The 19,853-nt window shown below is 31.3% G+C and overlaps 1 protein-coding gene across 1 annotated transcript; it reads right to left on the bottom strand.

The window, feature by feature from the left end:
- Window positions 1–14,351: 14,351 nt before the first annotated feature.
- Window positions 14,352–19,053, bottom strand: LOC145590878 (endoglucanase 2-like). Its single transcript, XM_081647269.1, has 6 exons — window positions 18,517–19,053; window positions 17,814–18,097; window positions 17,005–17,439; window positions 16,055–16,202; window positions 15,197–15,363; window positions 14,352–15,113 (listed from the first exon to the last, which is right to left on the bottom strand). The coding sequence occupies exons 1-6, from the start codon at window positions 18,728–18,730 to the stop codon at window positions 14,781–14,783; spliced, it is 1,581 nt and encodes a 526-aa protein (XP_081503395.1). The 5' UTR covers window positions 18,731–19,053; the 3' UTR covers window positions 14,352–14,780.
- Window positions 19,054–19,853: the final 800 nt, after the last annotated feature.

The following is a 19,853-nucleotide window of genomic DNA, read 5'->3' as shown; positions in this document are numbered from 1 at the left end:
TACAAAAACTGCTTTAATTAGTGCTATCTTATTAAATATTCTGATTTTTTTTTCTTTGGAAAACATCAATTACAATGTTTGTTTTAAGTCAGGAATATCAATCAAATGACATGTCATCAATTCACTACTAGGATTGATGACCAATCAGAATGTTTAATTACCGCCATGTCATCAATCCACTAATGGGATTAGACATTATTAGATCGAATTTTTTCATTACAGTATTTAAATGAATTTTTGTTTCCCTCCAAACTTGAGTTTTTTTACAGTATTTTTACAGAAGCTGAAAAATTAAGCGCCAAACAACGATACCCTATGCCTATTTAAAATGAAAGCAAATCATACTTAGAAATTTACAGTAAAACAAGAACATTCCTTTAAAAAAAAAAAAAAAAAACAAAAAAAAAAAACAAAAAAAAAAAACAAAAAAAACAGCATCATTGCCTCCAAAATATAATGCCTTCGATTTCGATTTGAATATTCCATACAAAGAAGATGATGATGACTGCATTATTGTTGAAGTCTTTGATGAAGATCCACTTGAAAATGCTGAATTTGAAGGGGACAGTCAGCATGAGGATGAAGAAGAACCAGAATTCCAGATTTGAATTTGAAATATCAACAAACTTCAGAACCCATAAGTGAGGAACATCACCAAGAGACAACTAATGGTCATCAACAAGGCACACAACAAGCAGATCAAAATGTGACCCATCATAAGGCAAGGAGGCTAAGCGTTGAAGACAAGCTAGGTATTGTTGCTTGGCTATTGGACAAAAAAGTTGGGGGTATACTACCCCATGGATCAATCAAGGCTGCTGCAACTGAATTTAATCTGAATAGGAAGACAATCGGTCGTATTTGGAAGCAAGCAAAACAACACAGAACAACCACAGGAAGGTATGAATGCAGAACCAAGTATCATAATTGTGGTAGAAAAAGAATCCAACTTAATGAAGAATCACTCACAAGCTTGTCAATGGGTTTTAGAACATGCATACGAGATTTGGCAGAAAAACTTCAAATTTCACCAGCAACATGTTGGAGAATGGTCAAAAGGGGACTCATAAAACCTCATACTAACGCATTGCATCCCGGTTTAAAAGATTCACACAAAATTGAACGATTAGTTTGGATTTTAAGACTTTTAATGGGAGAAACATGGGAAGATAAAGAAAAATATTTTCCTATGCATGACTTTGTTCATTTAGATGAAAAATGGTTTTATCTAACCAGAAAATCACAAAGGGTATATCTTCATAAGAATGAGAAAGGACAATACAGGGCAGCAAAATCATCAAAGTTCATTCCAAAGGTAATGTTCACAGCAGTTGTAGCAAGGCCACATTATAATTCAGCAGAGGAACTATGTTGGGATGGAAAAATAGGAATCTTTCCTTTTGTAACCATTGAAGCAGCGAAAAGAAACTCAAAATACAAAAAAAAAGGGGACATTGGTCACTAAAATTATTGAATCAGTCAACAAAAAAGTGACAAGGGATGTACTCATAAATAAAGTCGTTCCAGCAATCAAAGCTAAGTGGCCTGAAGGTGCTCCTAAGGTAATTCAAATCCAACAAGATAATGCAAGAACACACATAACACAAGATGATCCAGAATGGCAAAAGGTTTATCAGCAAGATGGCTTCACATTTATTCTCATACAACAACCTCCAAATAGTCCATATCTAAACATATTAGACCTCGGATTTTTTAGAAGCATTCAATCCCTTATGCACAAGAAAATGCCAAAGGATGTTGATGAAATGATTGCAGCAGTTGAGAAGCATTTGATGAATTAGATGCAAAAACATTAGAAAATGTATGGATCACACTTCAATATGTGATGAATGAGATACTCAAACACAAGGGCTCGAATGACTTTATTTTGCCTCATAACAACAAACAAAAGCTGGAAAGTCAAGGACTTTTAGACAGGCAAGTTACAGCACCACAGTGGGCAGTAAAGGAGCGCTGGGACATAGTGAATGCGGCATATGATGATGATAATGTGGAATCAGACAATGAGGGGACTGGAAATGAAGAAAACTCACAAGATCAAGTAATGCAAAAAGATAATCATTTTTTTGATGAAGATTGGGAAGTGGCTATACCTCATGGAGAAGGGCCTTCTAATGGTATAAACTAGTTAATAATTGCATGTTGAATTGCACGGAGTTTTTGCATATGTTTGAAGTAGTTAAGTAGGACAAGTAGTTGCTTCTAATTAAAAAAAAAGCTAAGTAGTTTAAATTGGTTGAATTAAAGAAGGGAGCAATAATACTACTCCATTGTTTATTAGAAGTAATGTAGAATAATCTTAGCTCTTCGATTCCGTTGAATCACTAGCATAACCATGAATAGGGGACATGGAACATTCAGAGTCACTTAGTAATCGAATAAGCGAAATTAACAACAAAATTAATAACAAAAAAACTTTGAACAAGCGAAATTAACCAAAAAATAAAAAAAAAATGAATCGGCAAAATTAACAAAAAAAAAAAAACTTTGAACAAGCGAAATTAACCAAAAAATAATCAAAATGAATCAGCGAAATTAACAAACAAAAAAAAACAAAAACAAACCAAACTATGAAGCACTAATGGTAATCGAATTACAATAGTACTAAGCACAATTTTAATTGTTACAAATTGAACAAAAAGATTAGATAATTCAAATTATGAAGCAATAGTGGTACAAGGATTGTAAATCGCATGATAATTCAAATTATGAAGCATTAATGGTATAAGTACCGTAAATCGCATAATAATTCGAACAAAAAGACACGATAATCAAATTACCGTAATTCGCAGATTTCGATCACAAAATGATGTTGCTACGGAGTAATTCGGCCAATTCAAACACAAAAGGTGCAAAGAGGAAGATTTGAAATCGAAATTGTAAAAACAAAACCTAATTTCAGAGGAGAGAGAAAGCTAAGGTTCTTCAAAAAAATTGAGACATGGTGAAAGGTTGAAGAAAGAGAAAAGAGGAAAAAATAGGGACGTTAAAATCAAAGTGTATTGGGAAAGAATTTATTTAGTGAAGTTGAATTAATCATAAATAATCTAAATAGTATCCTAGGATAAATTTGGTAATTTTAATGGAATAATAAGGGTAGATTAGGAAAATAAAATAAAATAAAATAAAATAAAAAAGGAATAGATTCAATATGGGTAGATCATTTTGAAACGCCCAAAATAGTATATGGGACTAACATTATGAAATGGAGGGAGTACTTTTTTTCACTTTCTCTCTTTAACTTTTGTCTATAATTGTACTTTTCACTTTTTTTCCCCTTAAATTATCCACTTGTCTTGTACTTTTGTCTAGCTTTTTTCCACTTTTAATGTACTTCCACTTCTCCTCCCATTTCTTAAATACTGTGAAAAAAACACAATAGGAACTACTCCCTCCGTCCCATAATATAGTTCATGCTTTCCTATTTTGGAGAGCCAAAATATTATTCCTATTTCTATTTTTAGATAATATATAAAGATCATTATGTAACACCCTAGAAATTCCTTTCTTTTAAAATACCTGTTTTGCCCTGTTTAAAACTCTAAATAGGAAAATCTAAGACATTACCGCAATCGTGAAAACGGCTAAGGCAACTATCAAAGACACACAACGGAAGACTCTCCTTTAAAATATTTAAAACGACTCAACTTAAAAAGTTAACCAATAAAAGTAAAGTCAACCAAAGTAAAACAAAGTCAAACCTACAACTTGGAACCATCGTAGACCCTTAACAAAACCAAATCAATTTCAAAACCTTTACGTTAGTATCGCAACAATAATGTCATAATATAATTAAAGCAATAACACATCATAAACTTATGGAAACTAGCATGATTCGCTCTTCACTCATGCCTATCATGAATATGCTTCATCACCTGAAAAGCTTCTCTCTACTTGTTTCCACTACTCTCCATTAAAAATGGGTCATCATAGGGCCAAGTTAAAGACAAGGTCAACAAACACACAAACACACAATCAGCAAAGCTGAGTACATAAGCGTAGTTAAACACACTAACACGCTTTTACCTATCAACACACAACTTACCTTGTTGCACCTGTTTTCAAGAACACAACATACATCAAAGCTTCTCAACTAAGTAACTAAATAATTTATTTAGTTTTGATTACGCATCGAACGGGGTTCCCCCCTAACCTGCCCCAATAAAGGGGTACTAACACGGGAGCTAACCGTGCCAGTATAAAAGAACCACTCAAAGGTGGCGGAATTCCTGCGCATAATAAAAAAGAAAAATACAGCGTCCTGTTGTAGACACCCAAATGTATCTCCCCAAAACCAAACCCAGTGATGAATACCTTTCATGTCGAATGATTATCGAACGAGGTGAAAGTGTGAAAGGTCAAGTGTTGCGGTTGGTTTTTATTAAATTCTTTCTTTCTGTTTTCGAAAACAACTCTATTTTATGAATACAGCCAATCCAGTTTAGTTTGGTCCACGACAAGGGTCCAATAATAGCGTAGTTGGATGGGGTTTGAAAAGAGTTTTCCAACGATATATTATAAGCCCAATTCCGATGAATAATGAGGAAGTTGTGGCCAAAATACTAAATTGGGCCCGGTTTGATCTTTACATGCGGCCCAATGATCTAGGGGAGGGCCCAATGTTAATTATTATTCCTAAAGTTATTAGAATTAATTGTAGTCTTCTAGAATTCTCTAGAAGGTTCTCTTTAATCCTAATAAGATTAGAAGTAATAATTATATTTTGATAAGTTTTATTTGGAATAAAATATTATTTTATGAAAAATACGATTTCAGTTTTCATACGGACTTTACAAATCGATTTTGATTGATAAGTGGACTCCGTGTTTGAAAGCACGTAGGAATCCAGGCTGTCGCCAAACGACAGGCCTGTCGCCACGCGACAAGCCTTGTCGCCACGCGACATACCCTGTCGCCTAGCGACAAGGTCGGTTTTGCAGCGACGGCGTGGAGTTTTATTCCTTATAAAAATCTACCTATCTCCGGACTGTTTTCTTATAAATAGGGTCCTAAACCTCCGTTTTTAATCATTCACAATCATCATCTACAACAATCATCGCTCTCTTTCTCTCTCTAAAGCTAGAAGCTTTCCTTTTCTCTATTCTTTTTCTAAACCTTCCCTCAAACAAAATTCCGCATTCACGAGATCTAGAAACACCTAGCCAAGTTCGAAGTTGCCTTCGCCCTAGACGTGAAAGTTTATAATTTCTGAGGGTTTGGTCCCAAATCTCTATTTCAATTATTTAATTTAATTGTTTGATTTTATATTTTCCTTGAATTTACTAACGCGTGTATTTTGTTATTAGAAAGAGATACGAGGCATCAAAGTATGTAATCTTATTGCTCTATTCTTGTAGAAAGCATGTTTAAATTTGTTTAATTCCTAGTATCATGTTAGGATGTTTCTGTTGCTTCCTAGTATCATGTTTAGGGTGCCTTTTACTCTTTTCTAATATCATGTTAGTACCATGTTAGGTTTAAAGCTTTGATCTTTATTGTTTAGTGACATGCTAGGGTTTGTTATTAATCTTGTTAGTATCATGCCTAGGATCTTGCTATTATTATGCTTTATTATTAACATGATTATAATTACGATGATTGTTATTATGTTGCTTGATATATATTATTGTTATTGCTTGATCACGCCCTCTCTTGCAGGATTAAAGGGAATTTGTACTTGTAATCACGCTTAATAAGATAATTAATAATCTTGTTTAGGCTAATATGATTATAATTCAAGTGATCGCCAATAATAGTTTTGCTTGTGCATTAAAATTCAACCAACATAGATAAACAGGTTTAGGGTTAATCTATTGTTTGCATGTTAGTCAAAAAGCGCACATGAATACGAGAAGAATGAAGTTGAGGCCTATTTTTAGGGCAGGTTCAATCTCTTTTAGGTTGGATTTGTACCTTCATCCCCGAACCCCATTTGGTTCAAGACCTTTTGGAGTTGACGATCTCATGGATCGTTAAGGGGTGTAATCTTCACCTTGTGAACGGTTTACAAGTTCCTAAAACTTGTTGGCGACTCTTTTGCTCTAGCTTCCTTCCCTTTGGACGCCACCATACTTAAGTGTATGATTACAGAGGGGTTCAAGTGTGGGATGACTTGAAATATTCCCTACACCTGTACTCCCAGTAGAAGTTATGGTTAAATATAAAACCCCATAACTCCCCCCATATGTTCATACTCAAGGTATATACGTTCCAAGAATTTTGGTGCGTAATCTCTTTCACTTTACGTTATTTACATATTATTAAACTTGGTGATGACTCTTAAACCATAATCATGCAATCCTAGTAATTATTCAAACAATTAAAAATTCCAATTTAATTATTGAATAATTAGTGATCACATAATATTTAATGTTGAACCCTTTTTAAATCTACCTCGGTGTCAAAGACACCTTAAATGCTTAATGCGCCAAAAATCCTATCCCTCGGTGTTAAAAACATCTTAAGTGTACTAAGGCACCAACATACAATTTATTCCTCGTGTACATAGACACTTACATAGCTCCTTTCTCATGCTTATAACATCAATAAAAATTATATGAACCATAATAAAATTTCATTTTAATATTCCAACCCAAATTAAACATTTAGTTTAATTAAACATGCTTTCTATTATGCCATAAATAAAAGTGTAGTTCATATTCAACATGCCTAACTATTATTTTCCAATCAATAATCCATCACCAATAAATCATGCTTCATAATTCAATCACCAATAACAATCAAATCACAATTTCCAATCATAATGATACTATTTGGAATTAATTAATCACATCAAGCATGCTACTACATCATCAAAAATATGCAATGCTAAGTACGCGAACGTACCTTGAATACGATCTTAATATCGCCACGACTAATAGAAATCACTCACTTCAAAGTCTCCTACAAATTAAAATCATAATATGGCATTAAAATCCACACTACACAAATTTCCAGAAATATATACTCTTATTAAAGCACTCGTAATTTAATTAAAATAAGCTGAAATTTTAGTTAAAACCTCATACTTTAATCCCAATTAATGGGTAATTAAAATCCTTTCAAAAAAACTTGATTTTTAGCATACTACCAAAAATTCCAGCAATATACATTAATAAAAACTTGCTGTAATTATGCTTTAAAACCCTTAAATTAAAGGTTTAAACCACCCTAAATCATAATCCTTCAATAATCAATTATTTATGAATCTAGGGTTTCAAAATTGGGGCTTTTTAATTAGAATTAAAATCTGAAAATTAATTTGCACCATACTTAATATCAATCATCATAAAATTAACACAAAATCCATAATTTATGATTAGATCTAAGATTTAAACAAAAATAAAAACAAAAGGTGAATTTTTTTTTTCGAGAATAGGGGTGGCCGAACAGCAGGCCGGCGCCGCTGCTGGCTGGTGGTGGTGGTGGCCGGCGGTGGTGATCCGAAAAAGGGGAAGGGGAAAAAGAGAGAAAAAAAATAAAGGAGAAGGGAGAGAAAGTTTACCTTGGGTTTTCTTCACTCTGGGCAAAGTTTAATTTGCCCAAGTGTTGAATATTTATACCCCTTTCTCTAGAAACCCTTCTTACCTAAAATTTTCCTTTTTACTCTTTCCTAATTCCTTTCCTAATTAAAGTTTACTAAAATAAAACTTTCTTAAATTAAATTCCAACTTAATAAAATAATTAATTAAATAAAACTTTCCTTTTATAAAATATTTCCAAACTTGTTTAAAATAAATAATTAAAATATCATAAATAATTCATTTCAAATTATTTAAATACCCCACAAAATACTTATTTTAAATAAAATACGTATAAAATACGAGGTATTACACATGATACCCTCACTTTTTAACTTTATTCATTCTACTTCTTATATTACTATAATACCCCGTATTTTGAATGTATTTTCTAATTAATTAGTATTTTCTAAAAAGGGTATTTTAAGTAATTTATTTTACTATTTGAATTTTGGAGCCAAGATGATATTCGAATTTTGGCACCAACAACATTTTCAAAACAGAATTATTACTTTGGATTTTGGATAAAATTTATTATACATTTATTTTATTTAAAAAATCGGGTTATATATATATTTCGAATATTTTAATTACGAAAAAATTATATTTTTCTATCTATTTAAAATGGCAGAATTTTCCTAAGTTAATTAGCTAGGATTTTCGAATTTTGTTAGTGAATAAAATCTGATTTTCTTAGTTAAATTAATAAGTGATTAGTTGGTATTTTTCTAATTAATTATTTTGTACAAAATATATTATTTACGTATTCATTTTTTTTCTTAAAATCTAGCAAGATATTTCCTAAAATCTAGCTATGAGGTCCGAAAATATGAGCTTAGGAAGGCTCAATATTTTCGGCCACTTCATGATAATTTTAGGTTAATTATTTTTGCAATTTTGTATTAAAACTATTTTCCTTAAATTTCCTTATTTCCTGAATTCCTATTTTTCATCTGACAAAGTGATCATCTTATTTATTTACCTTAACCCTTTTTTGATTATTCCCCAAGCAATGTAATACCCCGTATTTTTGAAACTTATTTTCTAATTAGTATTCTCTTAAAAAGGGTATTTTAGTAATTTATTTTACTATTTGAATTTTGGAGCCAAAATAATATTTGAATTTCGGCGCCTAAAGTATTTTAAAACTTAATTATTATTTTTTGATTTTAGATAAGATTTATCATCCATTTATTTTATTTTAAAAACCGGATTATTTATATATATTTCGGATATTTTAATTAAACAAAATTATATTTTATTATTTATTTAAAAGGGCCGAAAATTCCTAAATTATTAACTATGATTTTCGGATTTTCTATGTGTAGAAAATCTGATTTTTCTTAGTTATTTTATTTAGTGAATAATTGGAATTTTATTAATTAATTATTTTATACAATAAATATTATTTACATAATTATTTTTAATTCCTTAAAACTATCAAATTAATTCCCTAAATATCTAAAGCCACCATGATGGATTTTTGGGTGACTTATTTTGGTAAATTATATTTTTAATTATCTCCCAAAATCTCTTATTTTCCTTAATTCTAATTCTCCATCTTTTTAATATCTAATCATCATATTTTCTTATCAATCATTCATTCTTCTTAATTATTCCCCAAGTAATTCTAATTTCCTTATTATTTTTCATGACATACATACCTTCCATATTCAAGTATACACAATCACCTTAATATCCAAACTTTCCTTAATTCTTTTACTCACTTCTCCAAGTAATCCCTTAAACCCTACTTGCCATAATTCTTCCCACATTCTCTTGCCATAATTCTTGCATGAAGTAGCCTATAAATACCCCTTCATACCTCTCATATTCTTCACACCAAAAACCTAATTCTCTTCTTCTTTCTTCTTCTTCTTTTCCCTAAACCTTTTCATACTTTTCTTCTCCTCTTTTCATACAAATATTATCCCGTATACCTTTGAAGCCAGTTTTCGGGCACTTCTGGTCAGTTTTTGGGGTATAGATGTTTCACAAAAGATTGTTCCTCTCGAAAAATCCATGAGGTTAGGCTTAAGAATCACCAATTCAGAGTGATATTGAAGGAGTTATGACCTCTGCAAGTTCTGTCTATTCTTTCCTACGAAAATTCAATTCTCTTTAATCCTATTCCTTTATCTTCTTCATGGTTAGTTTTCTAAAATACAAATACCTATTTCAAAGCTATAATTTTATATTAAAGTATTATTTTAAAAGAGTTTTATAGCCCATGCACATCAGATTTGAGTTTATGTTGTGATAACCTTATGGTTATGTTATTTGCCAGGTGTATTCGTGATTGAACTTTGAAAGTGCGAAGTGTTGATTGATATTCGGAATCAAGGTTCTTGAGGTTCTTTTTGTGTGGTTTTTCTAGCAAGCATCAAGGTACGTTTAGGTGGCTAGATACCTTTGAAAGTGATTAGTTTGAATAACATGTTTTACATGATTTGATTAGTGATTGAATTAAATTGTTTTGAATTATGATTTTGAAATAAATCATGTGTGAAGGTATTGATTTTAATAAAAGTATTTTGAATGATTGATTTTTAAATCATGTTTTAAATGGTTTGGATTACTTATCATGTTTAAATAAAGGATTTGATTTTAAAAGGTTTGTTGAATTAAATAAAAGGTTTTTCAAGGAAGAGTTATTGATTTTGGAAAAGTTATTAACATGAGATTTTATTCTCAAATATTTATTTACAAGGTTTGATTTTGAAAGCATGTGGAATTAATAAAAAGGATTTTGAATTATATTGGAACTATTGGATATTAAAAGGATTTATTGAACCATTGAATTATTATTATTATTATTAACGCTTTATAAGCATGTTGGTAATCCCACTATGCGGATTTGGTTTATTGATAAGGTCTTGGACTTTGTATGACCGGGTCTTTCCTCAATAATAGCCTTGTAATATAAGGAGACTAGCTTGGGGGGTGTGCACACTTGGGTGAGGAATTGGATTAAAAGAAATTGGTTCTTAATAAAGGAATTGGTTTTATTAACTATTATTTTGAATATTGAATCATTGGAATCAGTTTTAGAATAATGAGTTTTGAAATTATTGGAATTGATTTTTAAAGCATGTTTGCAAATAAATTGAGTTTACATTATCTTGCACTTATCGTACTTAGCATATTTTGCTAATCTGTATTCCTTATTTGTTTTGCTTCGCCTTGTTTACAGTACTAGTAAGCAGTGTTGATTATTTTCAGATGGAGTCATGAATGAGCATATAGGAGTCCAGGGATTTGCTTCACCTAGTTTAGGAATGTTAGTCTTGTCTTTATTTGAGTACTCATAACAATGTTACTATTTTTATAAGTATTAATAAAAGAAAGTTGAGTTTCCGTTGCAAGTTTTGTTATTGAGTTAAGTATTTTGAGTAGCCTTGCGTAATCACGCGGCGGTAACACTCCTAAATCTATCTCTACGGTATAATTATATGTATTATACTGGTATTTCCGTAGAGGGAGATTTGGAGGTGTTACAAGCAAAGCCATTTACCATTTAATATTTCATGACTACATACTTACCTTATTTCTTAATTGCTTAATCACCATAAACTAAACCTTCCTTAATTCTTAAACTCTCTTTTCCAAGTAATTCCTTAAACTAAATTTACTATAACTCTTCCTATCATAATTCTTTCATTCATGAGCCAATAAATACCCTCTCATACCTCTCATATTCTTCACACCAAAAATTCAATTATCTTCTTCTCTCGTATTCTTCTTTTCCCTAAACCTTTTCATACTTTTCTTTCTATTCTTTTCATACATAATCAGCCTGTATACCTTTGAAACCAATTTTTGGGCACTTCTGGTGAGTTTTTGGGGTTTTAATGTTTCACAGAAGATTGTTCCTCTCGAAAAATCCTTGAGTTTAGGCTCAAAACTCACCCAATTCGAACTTATATTGAAGGAGTTATGACCTCTGCAAATTCTGCCTATTCTTTCCAACGCAAATTCAATTCTCCTTAATCCTTTTTTCTTTATTTTCTTCATGGTTAGTTTTCTACAATATAAATATCTATTTCAAAATTATAATTTTATATTAAATTATTATTTTAAAAAGAGTTTTATAGTCTATGCACATTAGATTTGGATTTTATGTCTAAAGATGTTGTGATAACCTTATGGTTATGTTAATTACAAGGTGTATTCGTGATTGTTTTTTTGAAAGTGCGAAGTGTTGATTAATATTTGGATTCAAGGTACGTTTAGATTGCTAAATACCTTTGAAAGTGATTGGTTTGAATAACATGTTTTATATGATTTTATTGGTGATTGAATTAAATTGATTTGAATTATGATTTTTTAAATAAAGTATGTTTGGAGGTATTGATTTTAATATTTGTTTTAATGAAGGTTTGATTTTCATATCATATTTTGAATGGTTTAATTAAAGAAATTGATTTGAAAAGTTTGTTGAATTAAATAAAAGGTTTTTCAAAGGAAGAATTATTGATTTTGAGAAGTTACTAATATGAGATTTAGTATTTATTAAAAGGTTGATTTTAAAAGCATGTTGAATTAAATAAAATGAGTTTTGAGTTAACCTATTATAAAGGTTGATTTTATTCAGAGAGAAATTTTATGAGTATTCATTGAATTATTTATTTAAAAGCTTTACAAGCATGATTATTATATTAATCTCACATGCGGATTCATTGAGGACTATGGACTTGTATGACGTAGTCTTTCCTCAAGAATAGCCTTGAAATAGTAGGAGACTAGCTTGGGGTGTGTGCACACTTAGAGAGGAAATTGGGCTTTTAAAAAGAATTGATTTAAATAATCACTACTAGATGTAAGTCCGTGCGATGCAAGGTTCTAGTAATCATTTTATTTAATTTAAAATTGTGTATATTTATGAAGATCATTCATTAAATATATGGATAAAATTCCTAATATCATAAGATAAATTTTTAACACTAAAGTTATCTTTTGTTGTTTTATTTATTTTATGTGACGCTTGAATTTAAAATCCCAAACCTTATTCATTAATTTTGCTTATGTGACAATTTAAATTTTTAATTCAAAAAAGAAATGACAAATCTTGTTTTTTTATTGATCAAAATAAGTCTTTTGCCTATGCGTTTATTTAATACACTCGTTTTGTTTAAAATGTTAGTCTCATTTATAATCGTTTAACTATAAAATATTATGGGAAATTAGTCATATGAGATTTAGTTTTATTCGTCTCGATGAGTACATTATTAAAATCAAACTTTTACAATATTTTCTAGGGAGAGACTAAAGATATTTGCGATTAAAAATTTGCATCCATAAATGTAAAAAAGATAATTATTACTTAGTTTTTATTTATTTATTTAGAGAAGATAATTATTGGTTTTTAAAAATAATTTAAATTTTAATTATTCTCTATTCATTGTTTTTACCTATGTGTTAAAATTCTTAAATCTTATTCGTCACTTTTGCTTAGGTGGTGAGTAAATTTTTTAATTCTAAAATAAATTATTTATCTAATTTTTCATTGAACAAAATAATACCTTTTCTTATGTGGAGCGCCAAATGCTCCCGAAAAATGCCTACTTTAATTATATATATTAGATTATTAAAAATTATTTAGTTATTAGAATTATATTTGAGTATATTGAGAAGTGGTTTTAAATCATGAGTTTTGGAATTATTGGAATTGGTCTGAAAAGCATGTTTACAAATAAATTGAGTTTACATTATCTTGCACTTATCGTACTTAGCATATTTTGTTAATCCATATTTCTATTTGTTTTAGTTCGCCCTATTTACCTTAATGGTAAGTAGTGTTGACTAATTTCAGGTGAAGTCATGAATGAGCATATGAGAGTCTCGGGATTTACTTCATCTAGTTTAGGAATGTTGGTTTTATCTTTATTTTGAGTACTCATAAAATGTTACTATTTTATAAGTATTAATAAAAGAAAGTTGAGTTTTCCGCTACAAGTTTTGTTATGGAGTTAAGTATTTTGAGTAGCCTAGCGTAATCACGCAGTAATAATACTCCTAAGTCTATCTCTACGGTATAATTTTACGTATTATACTGGTATTTCCGTAGAGGGAGATTTGGGGGTGTTACAATTACCCTTAAATTTTGCACATGCCATGTACTTTTCTCCACTTTCTCTCTCTAACTTTTATCTATAATTGTACTTTTCACTTTAATGTATTTCGTCTATTTTTTCCTCCTATTTCTTAAATATCGTGAAAAAACACAAACAAGAACTATATTATGAGACAGAGAGAGTATATTATAGGACGGAGAGAGTATATGGTTTATCATGAAAAGTTGGGATGTAGTCTAAAAATAACATGTCATCAACATCCTTCACCATTAATAGACTTGAACACGTCGGGTCAATTTGGGTTTGATCAAGTTCGAGGCAATAAGTGATCGTGTCGACTTAATTTTTTATTATTTGAAAATGAAAAAAGATGTTATTATGTAAAATAACATAGTATTGTTACAATGCCTAGTTTCATAATTTAATTTTTTTTTTTTAGTAAACAATAAAGATATAAATGATATATTGAAATGTGATAGGCATAATAAAAAAAAAAAAAATAATAACGGCATACATAAGACCCATGAAGGGAGAGGAAAAAAATAATTAAAATAGCATACTGAAATAATTTTTTTTAAAAAAATATAAAACAAGCACAAACAGAGGGAGTAGTAGAAAACGTAACTAATTTTGGAAACTATTTTTGGGTCAAAAGAGAAACTAATTTGTGGACAACGATAATGCCTTACTTGAGGAATATTCAAGGTTTTTTCATGTAAATAGATCATAAAAATCAAGCACTTGTTATTTCTTGAATCTTGATACACAACCATAAACCTAATGTCAAAAACAAATCTACAATAGCCTTGTTGCACCCTTGCTCATGTTCATATCGCACAACAATAACAAGCTTAACAAGTTCCACTCTTCAGTCATCACCTTTGCAGTGCCCCTAGCTCAGGCAAGTCAGAGACGACGAAAAAGAATAAAGAAAAAAAAAATTACAGCAAATACAGAGAGACATGACACATGAGGAAGTTGTGATCTGAACTCTAGCACTCTACTACATAAGTCTACATTACTATGATGATACATCGTATCATTGTAATCTGATTACAAGAGCGACATCAATGTCACCCACGTAGATATAACTAATATGGACAACAAAAATACACCTATAAATACAAAGACGTAGTTTGTAGTTATGGCATTAGCATAATAGCATTCATGTAAAAGATGGAACTACTGAAGAAGTGGTGACCAAACCCGATAAGAGGCCGACAACAAGGGCACTGTTATATGTGCTAGGTTCAGTTTGCATCGAATTATTCCGATCATCAATGAACGTTTCGTTTAAAAAGGGCCCTCCAACAAGTGCTCCAACAGCAACATTTGGATTGGGTTTAGTAGAGTTGAGCCACTGGAATCCATCTTCACACCCAGTTTTTGCATTTGCTGGGATTGAGGCACCTCTATGGTGCACAAATTGTGGGTATTTGTCCCCATAACCCACAAGAAAACTCATTTTCATAGGATTGTCTCCTAAAACATAATCAGCCTAAAAAAACAAGAAAAGGTTAACAGTCCAAAAGATACAGGATTTCTCTCATGTCTATAGAATTAGCAGACAAGAAAACACACCTGTGAAAGGGCAAACTTCCGAAGATCAGATGGCTTGTACGAATGTCCACTGCAAGACATCCTTGCTGTTCTTGAAGAAAGCATGTAGTCACTGTAGATAACAGCCAAAAAAGCAGCTGCGATAGGATGCTGAAGTGCATTCCACTCACTGACCCATATAAGACCACCTGGATTAACAGTACAAAAGAAAACGTAAGTATTGAATTAGAGAACTAGCTGGTATTTCTAAACTGACTACACATTTGCAAGCATGTAACAACAGTACAACATAAATGAGATCTAGTGTAGAGAACCAGAGTTTTCTTCATAGATGAACCCAAGTACACAACCATTAGCCATTAGACTATATTAGCTACTTCACTTTCTAATTTTTATGTTGGAGATACTTATTTAACATGGGACTATGGGTTGTAGGACACATCTAAGATAATCAATAGAAATGAAGACAGCAGGATTGAGTCATTCAGCATCTAATGACACACATAACAGACACCTAAATTGAGAGGAATAAAAGGCAATAATTAGCTAGAAGATTTTGCACCATCCAAAACTATTATGATCATCAATTCCCTATTGTCTTCACCTTTCTCAGATTTTCAAGGTCAAATTTATATGTAACAAGCGGTAGACACCTTATACAGTTCAAATATCATGAAAACCAGATCATATTCACAAGATTAGCTACCTGTTTTCAACCAAAAAAGGTTCATTTTCTCCGTAAATCATGAAAGTTATCTAAGTAACAAAGACATACTCCATAACAATGAGCAAAAATGAGTTGTGTTTCTCTACTTTTGTTTTTGGGTTATGGAGGGGATGAAAGCGAGCATATGGATGAAAACACATCAAGTGACTTACTGTCTGTTCTGCTAGACGTTGCAGTTGGAGATTTTGGTAAAAGACCACACATAACAGCCTCAGCTGTTTGCCTATACTTCAGAAGGCCAGAGTTTGCAGAACTTGAGACATCCTTTGAAGCAAAAAGATTGACCCTAGAGAGTAGTACCTGCAGAACATCAAAAAGGCTGTCAGCCCTTTATGGGGTAAGGCTGATTAGAGTTTGTTTAAATCCATTATGTGTTGCAACTGAAAATTCAAAAATGACCAAAACACTTTTCTCATTACTGTGTTACGCAGCAGTTTTATAAGGTTGAAAGCCCCTCACATCAAAGACAGTAATAGTTGATTGATTTAAATACTGGAATCCTTTGAAAATATATGGCAATTATCGATCATTTACAAGGTCCACCACAACAAATCATGTGATTAAATAACCATTTAGCTTCCTTCTTCAGTGAAACTAAAGCTAGAATCGCTCTGCAATTTTTCGGCAATAAATATATTTAGATTAAACCAAAGGGTGTTATTTAACAAGTAAAAGACATGTTAGAGAACAACCATGAACTAGTTCATCACATTGAATAATACAACAATCTAGTCAACTATGCTGGCAAACTATTGTGAACCAGTCCCTCCAATCGTATGAATAGTCACGTAAACGATTTGGAGATGTCCTCAGACATATATCCCTTGGAATAAGGTGGGAGTTATACAATTATTACAAAGGACAAAGTAATTATTTTTGACAAAACGTTGTATATGATAGGTTAAAACAATGCAGCAATACATCTACTCACTCTAATGGAATATCATACAACTCATACGAAAACAGATTATACAGCATTTGACATCCCTTACAGCAACTTTGTCAACAGTTGTACAAGTATATATAAGCAGGAAGCCAGAGGGGGCATAAAAGAAAAGCATGTAAAATTCAGTTCCCGATATAATATAAATAGTAGACTCACCTGAGTTCCTGCAAGTTTATTATCCCAACTAAACCAGGTTGGACTTCCAAAATCAGCAAATTCTTTACCATTGTCATTCACGTATTCCAAATAAGTGTTATCTTTGGTTGCATGATAGAGCCAGCTTGCAGCCCACAAGAGCTCATCCCCATAACCAGTAGAATTATAATAAGTTGCAACTTCTGGAATGTTTTCACTGTAAGAACCTCTGTGAGTGTCAGCAAAGTCAAAAAGTTGCTTAGCGTGCTTCAAAAGAGTGCTTGAATAGGTGGCGTCGCTCGACTTAAACACAAGGGATGCTGCTGCCATAGCTGCTGCTGTTTCTGCTGCAACTTCTGTTCCTGGAGTGGAGACATTCACTTGTGTAAGAGGCCTTTTCTCAGTCATATCTTCAGGCCTCTCCCAGCATTTATGATCCACATCAGGATCACCAACCTACATTAATTAATCATCAATGGAAACGTTACCAATTGCTTTCATATTTATCATTCTAATAAAAAGTTTCTGAAGATTAAATATAGAAGCCACTCATCGCACCCCAGGACTTCCACATGTAAACAATCTCAAGTAGACTGATTAAAGTAAATTATAAACAAAAAGTTACAAAGTAATCACTCAATCTTAGTCACAATTCATAAGATAAAGACCTGTAAGAGCATAAATGGATATTAAAATAGCAAATACTAACTAATACCATTTCAAGCCAACAATTCATAGCAATACTTCCCATCTCCGATACAATCTAAAGCAAGAACTACATTTTTCGAACAATTTAGCAACATCATAGATGAGACAAGAACTCAATATACCTGAATATAGAGAACATTATCTTTAGGATGAGCATTGACAAGATAGTCAGTGATCCACTTTAGGTTCTCTTGAGCAGGTTGAAGCTGTTTTGTAGCAGCCATTTGATCCCCATACTCAAGGATAGCCCACGACAAGACGGTGGCAGTGAAAGCCATTGGAAACCCAAACTTCATGTGATCACCAGCATCATACAGCCCTTTTGAGAGGTCTAATTTTGCCTCACTCCCATCCTTCAAAGCCGAATCGCCTCTCCATGATATCTTATTATCTTCCAACTTACCAGCTGCAAGATCAAAGAATGAGTAACCATAATCTCCTCAAACTAGATCCAAAAACTAGCCTTCTATCACTTGGACAATATTAATTAAATGTAACATAAATCTCAATTACATTATCATCAACTTGACATTTATTTAATCCAACATCATCCAAAATCAACAAATCGAAATTATATAACCTTTGATTTGACCACATAACCTTTGCTTAAAAACAATGAAATTTCTACAAACAACACTTCCATTGACAAAATACTCAAATGGGTAACTCCCATTCACATTATCAAATCACTCATCAATGAAATAACTAAAACCCCATAATAAATTACAAGATCAACATACATATAATATCACATTGTCAAAAAAACAATTGAATAAATAACACCAAACTAATAATATGATCAAATAAATTTAAAAACAAACTTACATTTTTGAATATCAAAAAACTGCATAGCTAACTTGAGGGCATCAGAGTATTTAGTAACAATGGCGCCAGGTGGGCCGGGTACGGGTTCGGGTTTATCAGAATGATGAAATTTTGATCTAAAAGCAACCACTAAACCTGCAACAATGGCTGCCGCAACTATCAACACCAAAAACCAACCACAACACCCACCTTTCGACCCCTTTCCTTCCCCCATTTTTAATCCAATAATTTTTTTTTTATCAAATTCAAAATCAAGTTCAAAAGGTTTAAGAATTTAATGGGGTTGATTTTATTTTTAATTTTTTTGATGAAAAAACAAGTACTATATGAATATTTCTTTGATAAGGTGTTTGATGCTAATATATTATCGTGGGTGTTGCAATGTTTTGTTGAAATGTCGTGTTTTTGCTGTGTTTTGATTAAAGAAAAAATATACGGAGTATTTATATATGGGTTGAATTAAATGTAATCGAAAATATGGAAAGCATAGATCTAAGAGAGGGTTGGTGCCAAATGTGAAGATTAAGGAAGCACCGACACATTCAAATCCCAATTAAGAGTATAGTTTATACAGTTGTCTTTCCCCCTTTTTATATGTTTTGATTGGATGAGTAAGACATAACTCTATATGTTTAATATGCGTACTCCCTTCATTTCCTTTTATTTTTAAAAACTCTTAAATAGAATTGTTTTACATTAATTTATTGTACATCGATAAATCGATAACATTTTTTTTTTTACACAGATAAATCGATAACATTAGAGACATTAGGTCGTTTTATTCATTAAAAAATTCACTATGTTAATATAGAGATTAGGACTTTTGTAAATAACCACCCTCGATACACCCTATTTAGAAAAACTACCCATTTTTTGCAACTAAAATGTATTCGTGCTAACGCACGGTATTTACATAGGATGTATATAGTTAGAAAGAAAAAGTGAAACACATGAGTATCAATAATATTAAAAAAAAAAGTCGTATTTATAATATTATATAAATGATTGGTTATTTCAAAATAGGGTGTATTAAAGGGTGGTTATTTACCAAAAACCTTAATAATTAATAATCAATAATTAATTTTGGTAATTATTATTTATTAATGATTAATAATCATTAACCATTAATTGTTAATTATTAATTATTAAGGATTTTTGGTAAATAACCTCCCCTTAATACACCGTATTTTGAAATAACCACCCATTTTTTTTAATATTATTAATAATTTATCTCAAATAATTCAAACTTCACAAATCAATCACCAAAATCAATTCAATCAACAATTCCAACAAATACCTATCATGATACTAGTTTGAATTCATTAAACAAAGCCTAA

Source organism: Chenopodium album, chromosome 18 (genome assembly GCF_948465745.1).
Source record: "Chenopodium album chromosome 18, dcCheAlbu1.1, whole genome shotgun sequence".
NCBI lineage: Eukaryota > Viridiplantae > Streptophyta > Magnoliopsida > Caryophyllales > Amaranthaceae > Chenopodium > Chenopodium album.
Note: the sequence above shows the minus strand (reverse complement) of the source record. Positions and strands in the feature narration are given on the sequence as shown.

Excerpts from the sequence above, each read along its gene's own strand:
- LOC145590878 (XM_081647269.1), bottom strand. The coding sequence starts at position 18,730 with ATGGGGGAAGGAAAGGGGTCGAAAGGTGGGTGTTGTGGTTGGTTTTTG. Across the intron at positions 16,203-17,004 it reads ATAAACTTGCAGGAACTCAG|GTACTACTCTCTAGGGTCAA; the intron begins GTGAGTCTACTA and ends GATGTTCTGCAG. Across the intron at positions 15,364-16,054 it reads AACGTCTAGCAGAACAGACA|GTGGTCTTATATGGGTCAGT; the intron begins GTAAGTCACTTG and ends CTGTTAATCCAG.